General features: G+C 37.2%; 3 protein-coding genes and 1 long non-coding RNA gene across 4 annotated transcripts; 2 read left to right on the top strand and 2 right to left on the bottom strand.

Moving 5' to 3' along the window:
• Positions 1-1,013: 1,013 nt before the first annotated feature.
• LOC121811577 (non-specific lipid transfer protein GPI-anchored 14-like) lies at positions 1,014-2,388 on the top strand. The gene is made up of 3 exons (XM_042212443.1): positions 1,014-1,428; positions 1,892-1,990; positions 2,099-2,388. Exons 1-3 carry the CDS (start codon positions 1,092-1,094, stop codon positions 2,233-2,235), a joined length of 573 nt encoding a protein of 190 aa, XP_042068377.1. The 5' UTR covers positions 1,014-1,091; the 3' UTR covers positions 2,236-2,388.
• A 1,642-nt stretch (positions 2,389-4,030) lies between these two features.
• LOC121811055 lies at positions 4,031-5,761 on the top strand. The gene is made up of 2 exons (XM_042211826.1): positions 4,031-4,546; positions 5,484-5,761. Exons 1-2 carry the CDS (start codon positions 4,073-4,075, stop codon positions 5,526-5,528), a joined length of 519 nt encoding a protein of 172 aa, XP_042067760.1. The 5' UTR covers positions 4,031-4,072; the 3' UTR covers positions 5,529-5,761.
• A 1,565-nt stretch (positions 5,762-7,326) lies between these two features.
• Positions 7,327-8,702, bottom strand: LOC121740822. The gene is made up of 2 exons (XR_006037682.1): positions 8,661-8,702; positions 7,327-8,053 (listed from the first exon to the last, which is right to left on the bottom strand). It is a non-coding gene; the product is annotated as an uncharacterized LOC121740822 (long non-coding RNA).
• A 6,977-nt stretch (positions 8,703-15,679) lies between these two features.
• LOC121741912 (F-box/kelch-repeat protein At1g55270-like) lies at positions 15,680-18,887 on the bottom strand. The gene is made up of 3 exons (XM_042134865.1): positions 18,703-18,887; positions 18,167-18,428; positions 15,680-17,109 (listed from the first exon to the last, which is right to left on the bottom strand). Exons 2-3 carry the CDS (start codon positions 18,233-18,235, stop codon positions 15,859-15,861), a joined length of 1,320 nt encoding a protein of 439 aa, XP_041990799.1. The 5' UTR covers positions 18,236-18,428; positions 18,703-18,887; the 3' UTR covers positions 15,680-15,858.
• Positions 18,888-19,713: the final 826 nt, after the last annotated feature.

Here is a 19,713-nt window from a genome sequence, read left to right as displayed (position 1 = left end):
AGAGGATCACGGGTCATTATATCTCAATGTAATCAAGATTCAATCATCACGGGAGTCCAACATATATATTATCGATTATCTAATAATACATGACATATTTGCATATATATACATTATTAAATTTCATCAAATTTTGATTTTACATATTATCTTTAAAATTCATCATTAAATTATATATCAAACTTAATTTGTTTTGATTTACAATCACTCAAGCTTTTAATTTAGTAGTATAATATGATATTCCTTGGTTGTCCAAAAACATAAATTAATTTTGATTAATGTTTAATAGTATCATGTAAGTAGGTAAGCTATGTCAGTAACGAAAACTTGATTAAAATATGATTAGTTGCGTAATCAAAATATCAACAATTTTATTGCAAAATATGTACAAATAAATTGTTCGGTAGTTATATATATATTTTTTAAACTGAAAAGCAAAACCAAAATTAAACTAAAGCTAGGAATTGAACCAAATTATAATTTTCAAAATTATGGTAAAAACACAACCTCATTTATTTTCGACTCAATAATCCAATTTAAGCACAAAAATATAGTATTTGCATCGTAATTTTATCAGATTTTTAATATTTAAGTTAACTACAAACATAGAAAAAGTAACTCCAAATTTAGAACAATACTAGTAATAATTATGCATTTACTAAGAGAGAGAACATTTTATTTATTACTCTTTTGCATTTATGTTGGTGTCCTTGTGTAGGTAGATCGAATGACAGGTTGGCCACAGAAATACTTTAGAGATATACATCATAAATTTTGTTAAAAAGTTTTTTTTGAAATATTTTGCAATAAATCATTAAATGGTCACATGCCCAACATCTCGTAACAAAAATATTTCTATCCAAAAATTTAACACATCACTTCAAAATTCGAATATTTTATTACCTTTATCATCAACAACTTACTCCAAAAAGACCAAAACTTACTCTTACAAAAAATAATACTACTACTATGTAAAAAACCTATCTTCCAACTCTCACAACACAACCATATAAATACAACACATTGTCACACACCCTCTTGAAAATTGTACCTCTCTATCTCATTTCTCTCTCTTTAGAAAAAAAAAAGAGATGGAGGTGAAGAAGAATAGTGTGTTGTTGAAGGTGGTGTTGGTGTTGTTGGTGAGTGTTATTGCAAGATGTGATGTGGACAAGGACAAGGAGAAGTGTGCAAATGATCTTGTTGGATTGGCAACATGTCTCCCCTATGTGAGTGGTGAGGCAAAGTCACCACCAATAGATTGTTGCACTGGTCTCAAACAAGTCTTGCAAAAGAGCCCCCAATGCATTTGTTTGTTGGTCAAGGATAGAAATGATCCTAGCCTTGGCTTCAAGATCAATGCCACCCTTGCCCTCTCCCTCCCCTCTCAGTGCCACGCCGAAAAAGCCAACGTCACCGACTGCACCGGTAAGCCCCTTTCGACTATGGTTTAGTTATTGTTTAGTTGCGTGTCTGTTTTCTGTTTCTTGCTATTTGTGTTTATCAGATTCATGAGTGTGGTCCATTTTACTTCTATTTTCTTGTTTTGGCTTATCAAATATAAAAAAACTATAGTACTAAGATCTATGAATTTATTTTGTGGGGCTGCTTGTAATCCACCATTGGCCTTGGAGCTTATTTGCTTAGTGATCTTGTCACATTGAAAATTTTTGGAAAATTGCGACCAATTGTGCGTACATATGCAAAATTCGTCGCAATTTTATCTCTGATCGAATAACGGTTGATTTTTATTGATTTTAGGCAACTTTGTTGTGTTTCCCACATTAATTGGGGAATTTCGGTAAATTGTGACGAATTTTGCGTACGTGCGAAATCCATCGCAATTTATTCGTTGACGGAATAGCAGTTGATTTTGATTGATTTGTGGCAGCTTTGTTACATCTTGCGCCAAATTCGCCTGATGCTAAGGTTTTTGAGGATTTTGCAAATAGTGGCAAGAAAACTAATGCTACTGCACCTTCTGCTGCTGGTAAGCAAATATTATTAAATAAGTTATTATTATAAAGTATTTTAGCCAGTAGTAAAGAATATACTTTGTTTCTTTATAATATTTTCCATTTTTGTCAAATTAAATCAGATTCATCGAGCGGGAAAACAGCAGCAGCAACAACAACAACGACAAAAGAAGTCAACGGTGACGGAGGAAAGAAACAGAGTTATTGGCTAGGAGTTTTATTCACAATGATGGTGGCTTACAATTTATCCAAGCTTTGAATTTCAACATGTATTTTTAACCTTTATTCAGAGGAGGGAAAAAAAGGAAAAGACCAAATGTTTGTTTAGTTTTCTACTTCATCACACTCTTATTTGTATGTGTTCCTCATTCCAAATTTTCATAATATTTATCATTAGTATTATTTATTATTATTCCTAGGATTCTATTGACATTCTTCATACATTTCCATTGATGTAAAAGGTTGATAATACAATTTCTCTCCAACTAAAAAATTGTCGTCACATAATACATGGGATTATTCATTGTTGTGTATTTTTAAGTGTAAACATTCAATGTTTTGAAAGAAATTTATGGAAAAGGGTAACTAAAAAAAGCGCAAATATCTTTCAGGCCCAAATGAGCCCATTTTTCTAGGCCCAATATTAAAGAATTAAATACTCCCTATTATATTTGATTTCTCATTGAATATAAATTTCTTTATCTTATCTTTGATGAAATTTATTACCATTATTTAGGAGTAGTATAGCGTGACAAGTTAGAATAAAAAAAATGAATAGAAAATTTTGAAATTAAAATTTTGATCAACAAAGGTGCACAGAGGAAAGTTGAATTGGTAAAACACATCCACAATTAATTAATTAATTAAAGATTTGAATGCAACTTTGCATTATTCCACATTTTATCTGTTTGTCAAAGACAGGAAAAGGGACACTTTTATTCAATTTATCATAACTTTATCGTAAATGTCAAAACCAACAAAGTTTTTATTTGTCTCGCAAAATGGCATAATAGTCGTTAAATGCAATCTTATATCTTCAATTTGGAAAGAATTGCACATTATCTTTTCAATGACAAGTTAGTGTTGAAAGCCAAATAATGGGGAAAAAATGTATCTACGTTAAAAGATAAATAAACACTTACTATTTGAAGAAATAGACTCGTGTATTTGAGTATTTCATCTATATATAAATTCAATTACGTATAAAAGTATGTAACATATGCAATATCATAGTTACACTAAAATATAACAAAACTCACTTGAAAAATTGATTAATTCAAACACAAGTAAACTTTAAATATTAGTAATATTAGTATAATTGTGTACATCAATAATCTTACAAATATTATCTTATAACACATGTATATTGTGTATTCACTATATTGTGAGTACAAGAAAATGTGTCATGATGATATAATATGTTTTGAAATGTTAATGTGGAAAGTTTATTATTTAAATCATATTTTTTCATCGATTTCTAATTAGTAGTAGTTTATAATTTTCAAATCCTGAGAATTAAAGCATAATTTTACAATTCCAATTATTATCGCATGAAACTAATTTTATGCGATTACGTAACACTTATTTATTGGTATGACACTTATATTGCGTTGGTATGGATTAAAACATAGCTCCAATTCGGCTTTCATGTCACACAAAATTTCACTGAAAATTAGTATAGCGAGAAAATTCGATAATTATAACAAAAATACAGTGCACATGACAATATTTCTCAAAATAAAAAAAGTTTTTTTATTGAGCAAAGTTCATGAACTGAGTTAGCATAAAATCTATAAATAAATTTACTCCTTATCATCTCATTCTAGACAAGTTACGAAGAATAGCATATTCTACTCATTATTGAATAAAATAAGTTAGAGTCTCATTAAAAAATACATTATCCAAATAAGTAGGTAAAGAAATTAGTTTTGTGAATATACTAAAATAGTGAAAATAGACTATTTTATAGATATTGAAGAAGCATTTTTTATACTCCATTATTTAAAGAAAATTGAAATAATTAACACTATTTGAGTTTTCCGAGGGAAATATAATACACTTGAAACAGTTCGATTCATTTCCCTCAAGAAAAATCCATGGCGTCCAAGATCAAGATGATCTCTCTCCTCTCCCTCTTCTTCTTCTTCTCTCTCCCAAATTCAGCCTCCCCCACCGATCCACCAGCTCCGAAGCCGACGGTCTACGAAATTCTGCCCAAATTCAGCCTCCCCAGCGGTCTCCTGCCTGCCTCCGTCGTCAACTACACTCTCTCCGACGACGGCCAATTCGAGGTCTATTTGGAGAATACGTGCTACATACAGTTCGATTACCTCGTCTATTACGAAGAGAAGATCACCGGCAAGCTCAGCCTCGGTTCGATCACCAATTTGAAGGGAATCCAGGTGCAACGGCTCTACTTCTTCTGGTTCGATGTTGACGAGATCAAGGTCGACCTGCCGCCTTCCGGCAGCATCTACTTCACCGTAGGGGTCATCAACAAGGAGCTCGACGTTGATCAGTTTCTGAATGTGCGCTCTTGCAAGGATAAAGCCGTGACTTCGGTTGTTGAGGTATAATGCTGTTCTGTGATTTCCTTGAAATCTAGGGTTTTGGATTTTGGATTTTGGGGGTTTTGATTTCTTGATTGTTGGATTGATGATATGTTTTGAATCGGATGTTGTTGACTGATTTGGGGGGATTTTAGTGTGTGGGGTTGCATCTTGTAGTTGAAAGGGGCTGGTTTTGTGGGATTTATGATTTTTTTGGTCAAGAAAGTGTGATATGTGAAGTTGGAGAATGGTTTTGCTTTATTGATTGACCCTTATTTGATATGGAATTACTCTTCATCACTGTGATAAGTCTGTTTTTGTTGTTGTGTATTGATTTTAACCCTCAATAGGTTGATGTTATATGAATTTGTAGTACGAATTGCTCATTTCTCAAGTAACAAATCTATGTTCTAATTGTGAGAAGTTTGAAATTTATAACATCATGAATAAACATGTAGATCCAGAGGTGTATGAGAGGTGGAAGGTATCTCGATTCTAAAGTTAAAGTGAATCCTCTCGATTCTGTATTTTGTTGATTGCTAGGTGCATTGAGGAATTTTTGTGTTCTTAGCACAAAGGTTGTATGGTTGGTCTGAGAGTTCGCTCGTGCAGTTGAGTTCTAGTATTAGATGTCGTGTGAAAAAAAGATTTAAAAACGCAGTATGTATTCGCCAAAATAAGCCGCTACAGTTATGCAAATTCAAGATTTCAGCTTTGAGCAACCGAGGTCTATTCTAGTAAGAATCTAATGTGATGTTTGAGAATCAACTATTACGATACAATGTGAATGCATTGTTCGTGTAAGGATGCACTGCCAGCAGCTCTGGAGTCACACCTACTTCTTGACAGATTGTTTGGATGGATATAGTTGCTGCACTTCTTCAAATCCATAACAGAAACACATGATGAAATTTAGAGCTGCGTAATAGCATCTGCTAAGTTTGTCTGTTTTTTGCAGATTACAGCTTCAGTTGATGACATCCCGATGCTTATGACCGAGTAGCCTCAGCTGAAAGTAAGCTCCATATCTGAGGATTCTGCGATGCACTGCCACTATTGTAAGTTTTAGTATAAGTAGCTAAGCTCAAGCTGTCTCTCTCTTTTACACGAGGAAGCAAGGAGGTCGCATTTTATGTACTATATCGAACGTTTGTGTGACTCCGAGATCTGAGTATCTGAAGGAGAACCTTGTACTGTAATATGATTGTGAATGAAATCTGCAGTAATATTGTCCTACATTTCATTGCACTGTAATTTATATGGTTTGGCTTTCCTCATCCTTTATATTTAATGGCAAGGATTTAAAAATACACTTTGAAGTTTGAATCTGCAACAAGTACTATTAAATGTTGTTTTACCAATGGAAATGGACACCTGCCTAATTCTATTGGTCAACCACATTTTTTCTTAAATAAATAAAATATCATGTTTTATGTACATATTGAAATTTCTAAAAATATACACTATATAAAAATTCATAATAATTTTATTTTCTATAGATACATTAGTTTGCTTATATTTCAACAGACAAATTCTATCTATTTCTCATGTACATCTTCCATCCTAACCTACTAGCTCCATATCTTCTTAGCATATCTATATTACAAAGTGAGAGTTTTTGAGAAAATCACAAAAATGCCAAAGGAAACATCGTGAAATCAGCTTATGTTTACCTACTTGCTCCATATTTCATTTTGGATTGTCCCAAGATATATGTTCCATTTTCGTTTTTTGACAAAATTGGACGACGATGGTGATGATTTGCACATGTGGCGCTACCTCGTCACGCCTCCCTCGCGGTCAAGGTTTGTGTTGTGAATTATAGAGTGCATAATTTGATATGTAAATAATAATTGACGATCGATGCAATGGTGAATCTTCGAGCAAAAAAGCACAAGAACATAATGGTCAAGAATATTTCACGTGCATACAGAGAAAGTTCTGTATGTAGGCTTTGATTTTAATGTAGGTGGAGTCATCTAAACTTAAAATGGTCTTTGGATTGTATATAGTTGAAAGCTAAAACAATAATTACGGATGGGGAATTCTAAAGAGAGATTTCGGAGTTCATGTATGTATGATTGTATCTCCATTTGTGTTCTTTGCATGGAGGTTTTCATAGTGCATTTTAATAGTGAAAACTAACGGTGTTAAGTGATTTAGACGGAATGTATTAATTTGGAACGTTAGTTAAACTTTTTGTTAAAATTTTTTGTACTAATTTGAAATTTTAGTGAAACGTTTTGTATGTATGGTGTAATTATCCCCAACGAGTACAGCCCCACATGCATTCATGTCGTGTGACAATAGTAGGGGGGGGGGACACATAAATTTATTTTGGCATGAGCTATTCATTCTAAATTTTGAGATAATAATTTTAATAACATTAGTGATAATAGAAGATTTTGCACGACGATTCAATAAAATTTCAAAAATGGATAATATTTTATGAATAAAAACAACCAAAAACCTAACTTAGTGTGTATCCGCCTATGATTAAAGGCCTTTTTGGATAGCGAATATGCTATATCGTAGATTAGCACTCACTATAACAATACTGGAGTGTTTTTTCTATGATGAGGTTTAAGAAAGTGGTGTTACTTAGTTAGGTTGAGAGAGAGAAAATAAAGTACTCCCTATACATAATAAATGAAGATAACAAACGGAAGCAAGAAAATGAAATAGATATTGAGAATAAATAGTAGGATATGTTGATATTTTATAAAGTTAATAATTCAAATAATATTTTGCAAAAGAACTAATCTTTAACCAAATTAATAAGAACAAAATAAATATACAAGTAATACAAAAATAATCATTGAACAAAAACAATAAACATAAGTGGCAACAATAATCAACATGACACCCTGAAATGAAAATCAGAAATGTTTATTCCTAATGTAAGTGTACATTCTTCAATCCTAAATTTCTTTTGAGCGAGAGAAAACTTGGAGTGAAGAGAATGGAGTTCACATGGTATCCAATATTCTGATCCCATAAAATAAATATATCACCAAGTTTGTATGTAAACTTTGATAGGCTTAGAACATTTGTAGGCATCTTCACCTTTCATAATCACATGTAAACTATAATAAAGTTCCGTCATGTTTAATTGTACCTTCGATCCAAGATTTCTCTGCCTGTTCATATCCTTTCAACAACCAGATAGAATTATCATCAACTTCGATATCAGAATAACACAGACAATCCCTCAAAGTATACAACTTCAACGTGGTTATTGAACATCCCGGAACAGGTGTAGAGAAGGTGTTAAATTGTTCTGTTTCAAGATCAAAGCAACAAACATAAGGAGTGGCTAACTTAGATGACACTAACCAGTGGAGTTTCCCACTACAAAGTGCACCAATAGTGTTATAGGAGCGATCAAACAAGGGTGCAGCAACTTTAACGCGTCTCCACGAAGATTCTGCTTCAATTGTGTATACGTGAAATCCGGATTCAGGGTAATGATAGACAACCTTATATTGTCCGCTTATTTTGCTTATTCCAAATCCAAAACTATCTCTCCTGTAACGGCAACAAGCAAAACTCCCACGGAATTCAACATATTGTCCGCTTATTTTGCTCATTCCAAATCCAAAACGACTCCCACGGAACTCAGCATATTCACGGGTGATCGGATTACATAGAACAAAATGGTGACTAGTCCAATTTGTTAGAAAAAAGCAAACCATTGACAGATCCGTGTATTATTAAATCTTTATGGAAATCGAACTTGGAGATGGGATCATGCTTGTCTTCCATTTTGAAAACATTGAGCCAATTTGAAGTATAATTATGCAAGGTAACAGCTAAGGCAGGTGCGGATTAAGAAAATCGGCGCTCTCAATCAGATTGAGCCATGGTTTGCAAACGCATATGCAAGTTGCAATGCTTTCAATAGACAGTATACTGGTCAAAATTTTTAATAGTAGATAGCTCATCAAGCATAGCTTCATTTTTTATGAATTTTTTAGTCCTATAATCAAAGAAAGAATAAACCTTGATCATAAAATAAGTGAATATATTATATCAAAGAATAAAACCCTAATACAAATAACAAGCAAGCCTTTCTCTGATACAAAATCAGATATTCAACCGATTCTTGTAAATAAATACAGATTATAGAGATTACCTTGGCAAAAGTTGAATTTTGGGGACAGAGATAAGCGTCGCCTGCTGTAGATTGTAAAAATTAATGAATATAGCATTATAAAAATAAACCACGACGTCACAGATAGGTATTCAGATTAACTCTATGGCCTGGCCCATACTCATTATCATACTTTTATTACTCATTATCATACTTTTATTTTGAAATTCCAAGTAATAGTAAAATTAATGTAACATACTCCCTCATCATCCTCCTCGTTGTTAAGCCGAAAATTTTCGTCACGGAAATTAAAAAAAATGTATAGTGTGTTAAGTACTCCATTGATAAATAAAAAATAAGAGATAAATAGACTGGAAAGTAAATAAAGTAGAGGGAATAAAGTAAGAGCGAGAAAACGTGTTAATTATTACTTCATCCGTCCCGCACTACTTGCACTTATTTCCTTTCTGGGCGTCCCAAGTTATTTGCACTCTTTCCATTTTTAGTAACAATTTATACCTACAACCGTAATTGTTGACTTTGTCTATCACTCATTCCTTAATCTCCGTGCCCAAAAGGAAAGGTGCGAATAGTGCGGGACGGAGGGAGTACTATATTTGAAAATGACTCAACTATGAGGAAACTTTCCCAGATAAAAATGACAAAACTATGAAGGAATGAAGAGACGGAGAGAGTATTTAAAGAGACAACCATATTAACTTGCTAAAGAATGATGATGTACAACAAAATTACGTTAAGCTTTGGTCATTAATCAAGAATATAATTTTAAAAATTATTAAATAAGTATTTTAATTTGTATTTTAATAAAATAATAAAAATCAGTACCATATTAAATACCTAAAAGAACCCAGAAAATAAGGATTTTAGAAAATTAAACTTGTGTACAAGATTCATATTAGTACTTTCTTGTTTAGATAAATTCAATTTTTTTAAAAAAAATCAGATCACTTTATTTCGGCCAAATAAACAAACTCTTGCCATCTCGTGTTTCGCATTCTGAGATTGTTTTCGCATTGTGGTGTAGGAGAATTGATGGATCAAACGCTACGGACACATCTTAGATCAACACTTGATACATGGGAAGAGAGACGAGAAGACATATACTCTCTACAAATTCTAAAATAAACCTTAAGTTACTTTAAATTAAGGATAATAGTCAGTTAAATCATTCAAATTCTCACTTCGACGTACTACCACTATTGTAAGTTTTAGTATAAGTAGTTAAAGGCCACGCTGTTGGGTTGCGTTGCCGCTGATCTCACACACGTAATCGAGAAAATAAAGCACGCAAACGATATAACGTGGTTCGGTGATAAACCACCTACGTCCACGGAGAAGATGACCGGAATCTTATTGATGAACTCTTTACAATTACAACGAACTCACACTCACACTCTACCGCTCACAACCGCTCGCTATCTTGAGAATTAATCTCTCTAGGTGTGTGTGTATATGGTGTAATTCTGCTACTTCACTACTGAGCTCTATCGAGCTATTTATACAAGATGCAATCAAGAAATAAAATCCAACTAACTCTATTTCCCAAAGTTAGTTATAACCGCTACTCGGCTCAAAACCGAACTCTTCCTTCTCGGCTAGTTCCAGCTCAAAGCCGAGCTTCCTTCTTCTGCCTTCTTCTTCTCGGCTAGTTCCAGGCTAGTTCCAGCTCGGTAAGCCGAGCTTACCGAACTCCTTTCACCGAACTCCTTTCTAGCCGAACTCCTTTCTAGCCGAACTCCTTTCTAGCCGAACTCCTTTCTAGCCGAGCTAGCTCAAAACCGAGCTTCATTTCTTGATCTCTTCTTTGAGCTGCAGCTCGGCTCCAACACTCGATCAAATCAGTAGTTTGCACGGACACACTTTCACAAATCTCCACCTTGTCCTTGCAAAACTCCATCAATATCTAGATTCCCTTCTCAATCCTGTTCCATACTTCAACATTCCACAATTTCCACCAACTTCAAGCAATGCTTGAACTTCAAAATTGGTAGTGACTTGGTTAACATGTCTGAGGCATTTTCTTCAGTGGGAACCTTCACCACATTGATCTTCCCACTCTGAATTTCGTCTCTGATGAAGTGCCTCCTTACATCGATATGTTTAGATCTCTCATGGAACATTTGGTGCTTGGCTAAGCATATGGCTGAATTGCTGTCACAATTAATCATTACTGCTCCCAGCTCTATCCCCAGATCTTGTAAGATTCCTTGTAGCCATTTTCCCTCCTTTGCGGCCTCTGTCAGTGCAATATATTCTGCCTCAGTTGTGGACAATGCGACCACCGGTTGTAGATTCGACTTCCAACTAATGGCTGTACCAAACAAAGTGAATATGTAGCCGCTTTGGGACTTCCTATTATCCAAGTTGGCCGCATAATCAGAATCACAGTAGCCTACAAGAATCTCATCTTTCTCAGACCATGCTTTTCCACCAAATCTCAAACCAATCATAACAGATCCTCCCAAATATTTCAAGATCCATTTCAGAGCCATCCAGTGTTCTCTACCCGGATCAGCCATGTACCTGCTAGCCACGCTTATAGCATGGGCCACATCCGGCCTTGTACATATCATCAAGTACATTATGCTTCCCACTATATTCGCATATGGTATCGCACTCATTTCCCTTCTGATTTCATCGGTTTTAGGCGCATGTTCTTTGCTCAACTTAAAATGGCCTGCTAATGGAGTAGAGACTGCCTTTGCATTTGTCACCTGATATTTCCTTATCACTTTCTTGATGTACTCAGCTTGCACAAGCCTCAGTTCCTTCTTCTTCCTATTTCTGACAATGTCCATGCCTAGGATTCGTTTTGCCTCCCCAAGATCCTTCATCTCAAACTTTTGTTTAAGCTCATCTTTTACAATCTGCAATTCACTCAAGCTTGATCCAGCTAGTAGAATATCATCTACATACAGTAACAGGTAGGCTATTATCAAATCTCCACTTCTCTTGACATATACACAGCTATCAAAGCTGGATCTCTCAAACTCCATCAGCTCCATTTGCTCATGGAACTTCTTGTTCCACTGCCTACTGCTCTGCTTGAGCCCGTATAGGCTTTTCTTAAGTAAGCAAACCTTCTTTTCTTCTCCAGGTCTTTCAAAACCCTTAGGCTGCATCATATAGATCGTCTCCTCTAGATCCCCATGTAAAAAAGCTGTTTTTACATCGAGTTGATGCAGCTCCCAATCAAAATGAGCTGTCAAGGCCAATAAGATCCGAATGGAGGTGTGTTTTACCACTGGAGAGAACACCTCAGTGTAGTCAATACCTTCTACTTGTGTGAATCCTCTAGCTACCAACCTTGCCTTAAAACGTATGCTTTCAACTTCCCCAACTTCAACCTTCTTCTTAAATAGCCACTTGCAACTTATGAGTTTCTGAGTCCCTGGGTCATTCACCAGAATCCAAGTCCCATTTCTCAACAAGGACTCTATTTCTTCTTCCATGGCTCTGATCCACTTCTGACTTTCTTTGCATTTTATGGCTTCTTCATAGGTTGAAGGCTCTGAGAACATGAGCACCTCTGCTATACAAAGAGCAAAGAAGCTCATATCATAATCTGAAAACCTGCTGGGCAAGCCTGCATTCCTTCTTGGATTTCTTCTGTTTCCTTGATTTGATGGATCTCCACCTCTTGTGTTTTCATCTGACTGAGAACTGGAAGCTCCACCTTCTTCTTGGTGTTCAGAGATTTCAACATCCTCATCAGCATCAGACCAAGCAAATTTCTCATCAAACTCAAACTCTTGAATGCTAGAGCTACTGTCACCACCAGGGGGTGCTTTAGTTTTCTTGAATGGCATTTCTCCTTCATCGAACACTACATCTCTACTCACAATGATATTCTGACCCCCTTCATCCATATTCCATAACCTATATCCCTTCACTCCATCTTGGTATCCCAACATCACACATTTTCTTGCTCTTGGTTCCAACTTATTCTGCTTGATATGTGCATAAGCCGCACACCCAAAAATCTTCAAGCCTGAGTAGTCTCCCAAAGTTCCATACCATCTCTGATCAGGAGTCTCATTAGAAATTGATGAAGAGGGGCATTTGTTAATCAGATCAGCTGCAGTAGAAACAGCCTCTGCCCAAAATTTCTTTGGCATTCCAGAGTAGAACAACATGCATCTCACTCTTTCTAGCAACGTCCTGTTCATCCTCTCTGCCAGCCCGTTCTGTTGAGGGTTCCTTGGCACGGTCCTATGCCTTCTTATCCCTTTCATTTTACAGAAGCTATCAAACTCAGTAGATAAGAACTCCATCCCATTATCAGTTCTCAAGTACTTCAGCACCGACCCTTTCTCATTTTCATATCTAGTATGCCATTCTCTAAACCTCTCAAATGCTTGAGACTTCTCTTTGAGGATGTAAACCCATACCTTTCTTGAATAGTCATCTATAATAGATATGAAATACTTACCTCCACCTATGGATTCTGCTGGAGAAGGCCCCCATAAGTCACTGTGAGCATATACAAAGGGAGCTGTTGTAGTGTGCTTTCCACCAGAGAATGGTAGCCTTTTTGCCTTTCCAAGAATACAAGACTCACATTTGTTGAGCCTCTCTGATGTCCCCAGCCTCATTGCACCCAGCCTAGCAAGCTCCTTGATGCCTTTTTCCCCCACATGCCCAAGTCTAGCATGCCACAGATCCAGGCTCTCTGACTGAGTAACATTTGCTGCATTGATCACGGTTTCACCCACCAAGTAATACAGGCTATTCTTTCTTTTGGCCTCCATGACTATTCTGGGACCCTTTGTCACCCTGAGTACTCCGTTACTGGACTCAAACCTGTAGCCCTTGGACTCCAGCAGCCCTAAAGAAATCAAGTTTCTCTTGATCTGAGGTATGAACCTCACTTCTGTGAGAGTTTTTACACTACCATCACTCACCTTCAGTTTGATTTCTCCAATCCCTCTAACATCACATGTCTGATCATTCCCCAACATTACTGATCCTGTGTGTGCTGTCAACTTTTGAAACCAGGATCTGTGGGAGCATATATGAAAGGAGCAACCCGAGTCCATGATCCAACATTCTTCAATTCTTGCCCCTGAGAGTATATTCAAGGCCTCATTGGCCTCCACTTCCTGAGCAAGATCTGCAGTATCTGAACCTGCATTGATCGCTTGTTCTTGCTTCCTTTTCCAAGCAAAACATGCCTTCTTCAAGTGACCCGGCTTTCTGCAATAGTAGCAGCTTCTAGTCTCCCTCTCTCCCTCAGCCTTATCTTTGTTTTGTTTCTTCTTGTTGAAATCTTTCTTGTTCTGACCCTTCTTCAAGAAAAGACTCTCAGCCACTGGATCATTTTGTCTAGTAGAAGTGGAATAATCATTCTTATGCGATTCCTTCATTTTCAGAGCAGAATGAATTTCTTCATATGTAACCTTGGACTCTCTTCCAAGTAACACCGCATCCTTGAAGTGTTCAAAACTCTTAGGAAGCGAATTCAGCAGCATCAAGGCTTTATCTTCATCCTTGATCATTTCATCGATATTTTCCAAATCATCTACACACTTACCAAATTCTTCAAGTTGCTCTGTAATTCCTCTCGCATCTGAGAATCTGAATGCAAGGAGCTTCTGCTTCAGGTGTAAACGATTTGTAATGGACTTGGTCATGTACAATGACTCAAGTTTTGTCCATACTCCCGCAGCTGTCTCCTCTTTGGAGACTTCCCTCAGAACCCTATCTGACAAATTCAAGATTAGGGTGCTGTAGGCTCTATACTGCATATCCTGAAGCTTCCCTTTCTCTTTTTCATCGACCTCCGCTTCTTTCTCGGCATCGACTTCATTCTTCAAGATATTCCATAGGCCCTGCTGCATCAAGATGGCCTTTATCTTCAACCTCCACAGCCCAAAGTCATTTTTCCCGGTGAACTTCTCCACCTCAAACTTAGCTGTAGACATTTCTCAAACAGACGGTGGGCAATCGCCAAGATCAGCTCAAGTACCGGAATTCTTGGACCCTAACTATCCCAGAAAGCAATCAAGAACTCCTTTGGGAAATTCCCACAGACGGCGCCACCTGTTGGGTTGCGTTGCCGCTGATCTCACACACGTAATCGAGAAAATAAAGCACGCAAACGATATAACGTGGTTCGGTGATAAACCACCTACGTCCACGGAGAAGATGACCGGAATCTTATTGATGAACTCTTTACAATTACAACGAACTCACACTCACACTCTACCGCTCACAACCGCTCGCTATCTTGAGAATTAATCTCTCTAGGTGTGTGTGTATATGGTGTAATTCTGCTACTTCACTACTGAGCTCTATCGAGCTATTTATACAAGATGCAATCAAGAAATAAAATCCAACTAACTCTATTTCCCAAAGTTAGTTATAACCGCTACTCGGCTCAAAACCGAACTCTTCCTTCTCGGCTAGTTCCAGCTCAAAGCCGAGCTTCCTTCTTCTGCCTTCTTCTTCTCGGCTAGTTCCAGGCTAGTTCCAGCTCGGTAAGCCGAGCTTACCGAACTCCTTTCACCGAACTCCTTTCTAGCCGAACTCCTTTCTAGCCGAACTCCTTTCTAGCCGAGCTAGCTCAAAACCGAGCTTCATTTCTTGATCTCTTCTTTGAGCTGCAGCTCGGCTCCAACACTCGATCAAATCAGTAGTTTGCACGGACACACTTTCACACACGCCACTTGGGATATTAGGATATTATCAAAGTTGCACACACCAACTTTGTTTAGTTTAATTTGCATTATTTAATTTGACATTAATACGCCAATAATTATAATTGGCATTTTAAAAGCTATATAAATATTAAAAATTCTATTCGTTAATTTTCTAAGCTTTTAATTCGAGATAAATTGTATGCTCAGTATATAAAATGGAATTTAAATAGCCAATCAACACGTACTTTAAGTAGTTGAATTACAATATTTTAATGAATATGAATATATGATTACCTGTAAGTTTTCAAAAGACTATCATGTAGTATATCATGGTTCATGGATATGGAGTACTAATCTTTACTGGAGATGCCTTAAATATAGCCATAATAAAAATACCAATTATTAAAAAAAACACAATTTTATTTCTTTTTCCTTCTGATTATCCTCCAAAAAAGAACAATGCCCATTTGATTAACCTCAAAATCTAAATTTCCCAACCCAAATTTTTTCTCTCTTTAGTCTTTACAAGCTAAGCAATAACACTTTACAATAATCTCTCTCTCTCTCTCTAAATTGAGTCAAGCTTGAAGCACCTGACAATGCACAATGTGAGTCTTCAAACCACTTCTCCCAGCAATGGTAGACCACAGGTTGGTGAAGAGGTTCCTAAAATGGCCCTTACTGGCTATGTTTTCCCATATATGCGGGTTGCTCTCGACTCGTCTGTCTGGGTTCGCGACGTCCACCATGCTGATGCTCATGTTGTTCCGGATTATACACAGCTTCCCGTTGAGGGGCACGAGCGCTGCAGCCTCGAGGGCACGCGAGTTCCCAAGGTGGACCTTGCTGTCGATGAACCTGTTCCACGTGTCCGACCCCTCGTCGTACACCCTCAGCTTGCACCCGTCCCGGCAGTCCAGGGCGTACAGCTTCCCGTTCATCGAGATGCTCGGGTTGCGCCACCCTGCCACCATCCCATCGTTGATCGGGCTCCACGCGTTCGTCTCCGGGACGTAAGCCTCGCTCAGAACCTCCCGGTGGGCTCCGAGCCCCTTCAGAAACCACTTCCCGTCGAACACGACCCCGATGAACGGCACCATTGCTGTGCTCATGTCGGGAATGAAGCTCCACCGGTTCCGATTCGGATCATAAACCTCCGCGGACCGAAGAGTTCGTTGGATCCCTTCACACTCTCCCCCGGCCACGTAGAGGCAGTTGTTGATGACACACGACCCAAAGAAGTGGCGTCTCCGGAGCATGTCCGGAGCGCGGTGCCATTTGTTCGTCCGAGCGCTGTAGAAAATAACCCGTCTCATCGATCCCTTTAGCGGGTCTTTCCCGCCGAATAAGTACAGGTGGCAGCCGCTAAGCACAGCGCAGCCGAACCCAAGAGCCCCACTGTACTCGGGTGGAACGGGCGGGAGAGGCTGCCAGAGTTGGTAGGTAGGATCGAAAGCATGCCACGAGATTCGCCCATCGCGGTCCCGTTTCATCACGTATACCCATTCTTCTGCCATGCCAAGACTCTTCCTCAGAGAGTAGAAGAAGTTCCCGGCTAGGAGCTTGAACCACCGTTTGCAAACTAGACGGAGTTTATTGTGTTCGACACGAGGGACGCGAATAAGACAAGCAATTGCAAGATCATCGGGCAGTCCTGGCAGAAGTGGTGGCTGCACCCTGTTCCTCTCCCGACGGGAGTTCTTTGTCTTGTGTGCACGAGGGTTGATATCCGGCTGAATGCACAGTTTAGAACGTGGGACAAATTTTCTCGCCCCGACAACTGTTTTCAAACCTGAATCCACCTTGCAGTAACATGATACAGAATCAACCTGCAAAACATTTCCAATCCACGAGACGTTTAATTAGCGTTACGAACTCCATCTCACCAGACTACACGTACGATACCTAGGCTATTAGACTTTCAAACTCGTCGCTCTCTTTAACAAAAATCTCATCTTAAGATGTCTCTTATTCAATACCTTGTCTCTAATGTGCACTTCAAGATTTAACAAACGTCCGAATGTGATTGATTTTCAATAATAAATCGAAGTTAGTTCCCTTGAGATATCACTCACATGGATCGACAAATTTAGCCATGAGTTAGGCATATGGTTCATTATTAAGCACACCTAACATATGTAACAGGAATTCCTCTATCTTTCAGCTCTAATCAAGAGACCGAAACTACCCTCTGTCAAGATTTTAAGCCACTCGGAGGTTCCTAACAAAGTCAATCCCTCCAAACCAGCCGTGTAAATGAAGCTTACATCAAGCTGTTAGTCTTATTCCCCTCCTCTACCTCTCAGCTCTAATCAAGAGACCGAAGCTACCCTACTTCAAGATTTTAAGCCATTCGGAGGTTCCTAACAAAGTCAATCCCTCCAAACCAATCGCGTAAACGAAGCTTACATCAAGCAGTTAGTCTAGTGATAAGTTGCCTCTATCTCCATTAAACACCATAGATTTCTTTGATTAAGTTATGGCTCACATACAAAAATTGCCACACCATAAAATTTCAAGAATTAACACACACACATTTCAGACATGGAGAATGTACTATGCCAATCCATCTTATCTTGTAAGGAGTAAGAACAACTCTCAGAACCAAATTAATGGTGAGCCAATTCAAACTGGTTAAAATTCATACTTTACAAAATTCAGGTGGGAATCTAAAAAAATCATCAAACCACAAACAACAATAACAAAATTCAGAAAAACGATCAACCCAACATAACACTAAACACCACAGAAAACCAAGAAATATCCAATCTTGAGACAGTACACTACCAAGAATTCCATCTGGGCATCACCAGAAACACATGAAAGTGAAGCCAAAGAGCTAAAAAATGTAAAAAAAAAAAAAGAAAAAGATTGTGTTAGGCTCACCAGTGGAGGTTGAACTCTGAAAACCCTTTGCCCATTAGGAGATCTCTCAATTGTTTGCTCCATAGACATATATCAAGAATGCAGTCTCATATACATATGACTGAAAAAGACACCTCTTTTCTCCAAGAATCTCAGATCAAGAGCAAAAATCTTGAAATCTGAACAACTCAGCAGCTGGTGAGAATGAACCAACCACCAAACATATGGGGATGGAAACTCAAGCCCTAAAATCAACCCCTTTTAAGGGCCCCCCTTTGGAGCTCTGCAAATGCAAACAAGAAAATCAAACAGCAAAATTCACACAAAACAGCAAAATTGAAGCTTTGGAGTTATTTTTAGGGCATCTATCTCTCTAGACAACACAAGTACACTAGTAGCTGACATATACATAAACAACAACACTGGTGTTTCGCTTCTATGACCGAATAGACTCAAAAGGCTAAAACGGAGATTACAGCTGGACCCATTGTCTCTAGTGTCTACACAAGGGGGTTTACTTTGCAGATTTTGTTGTTATTTTACATTTTAATACTCACCTAAGATATTGTGCACTGTAATAATCTCAATCTCAAGGGGGGAGCGAAATTTTAATTTCATACTGCAGCTGCAGACAAGAAAGTTGTTCAGATTTTTCAATCTAAGCATTAAATTTAACGGGCCAAGTGTGTGTGTGTTTGTGTGTGGAAGAGAGAGAGAGGGGTGGGAATGCGTTTGGTTTTTCTTTTTCTCATTACTTCATTTTCATCTTTATTTATTAAAAACACAGCAGTTGTTGATGCAGATCATTTATAAGATTAGGTTGGAATATACACTTTACATTAAAGAAATTTGTGTTGTCATTAATCTCGTGTTTAATTTACACTAAGGTGAATATTTTGGAATATATACATATTTTAATAGAATTAAACCCCAAAATATAATTTTAGCATTTTATTTTCCGTATTTTAAACTTGTGTTAGAGAGTATATTGCTCACTCACAGTTTAATAAGGAGTATAAAAAAATGTAGTATATGAAGTCACAAGTTCAAATTTTACTACTTTTTAGTAATTTTTTCCCATTTGCATATTAGTACTATAAAACACATGGGTATTTTTACATATGTAGGCCACAACAAAATTATTTATTTCATCAGTAAAATTTTAATTTGTTTTATATATATTGAAAGATTAATATTACTATTGTTAACTAACCTCTTCGTAAAGGCAACGTCATTAATATGAAAGAGACCACCCCTCCTCCACCTTCAACATATCTACCTACATAAATGCACCTACTATATAAATTTGAAAGAAAAAAAAGAAGAGGTTTTCTCAATGGTTTTGAAACTTTTTTCAGGAAATAAAAAAGGAAAAAAGATGAGAGTGAAAGGAAAATGAAATCCCAATATTATACATTTCGGGCTCGTTTGGTAGCTATGTCATGTTTCGACTAGGCATGATACATTTCATGATACTTATCATAGTTTCAATTAGTTAAGAAATATATATTGGGTATTTGGTAGATTAAGATAATTGTGAGTTATCTTATTTAAGTGTTTGGTTCAAC

Source organism: Salvia splendens, chromosome 7 (genome assembly GCF_004379255.2).
Source record: "Salvia splendens isolate huo1 chromosome 7, SspV2, whole genome shotgun sequence".
NCBI classification, from domain to species: Eukaryota; Viridiplantae; Streptophyta; class Magnoliopsida; order Lamiales; family Lamiaceae; genus Salvia; species Salvia splendens.
This window is presented reverse-complemented; position numbering and strand designations above follow the sequence as displayed.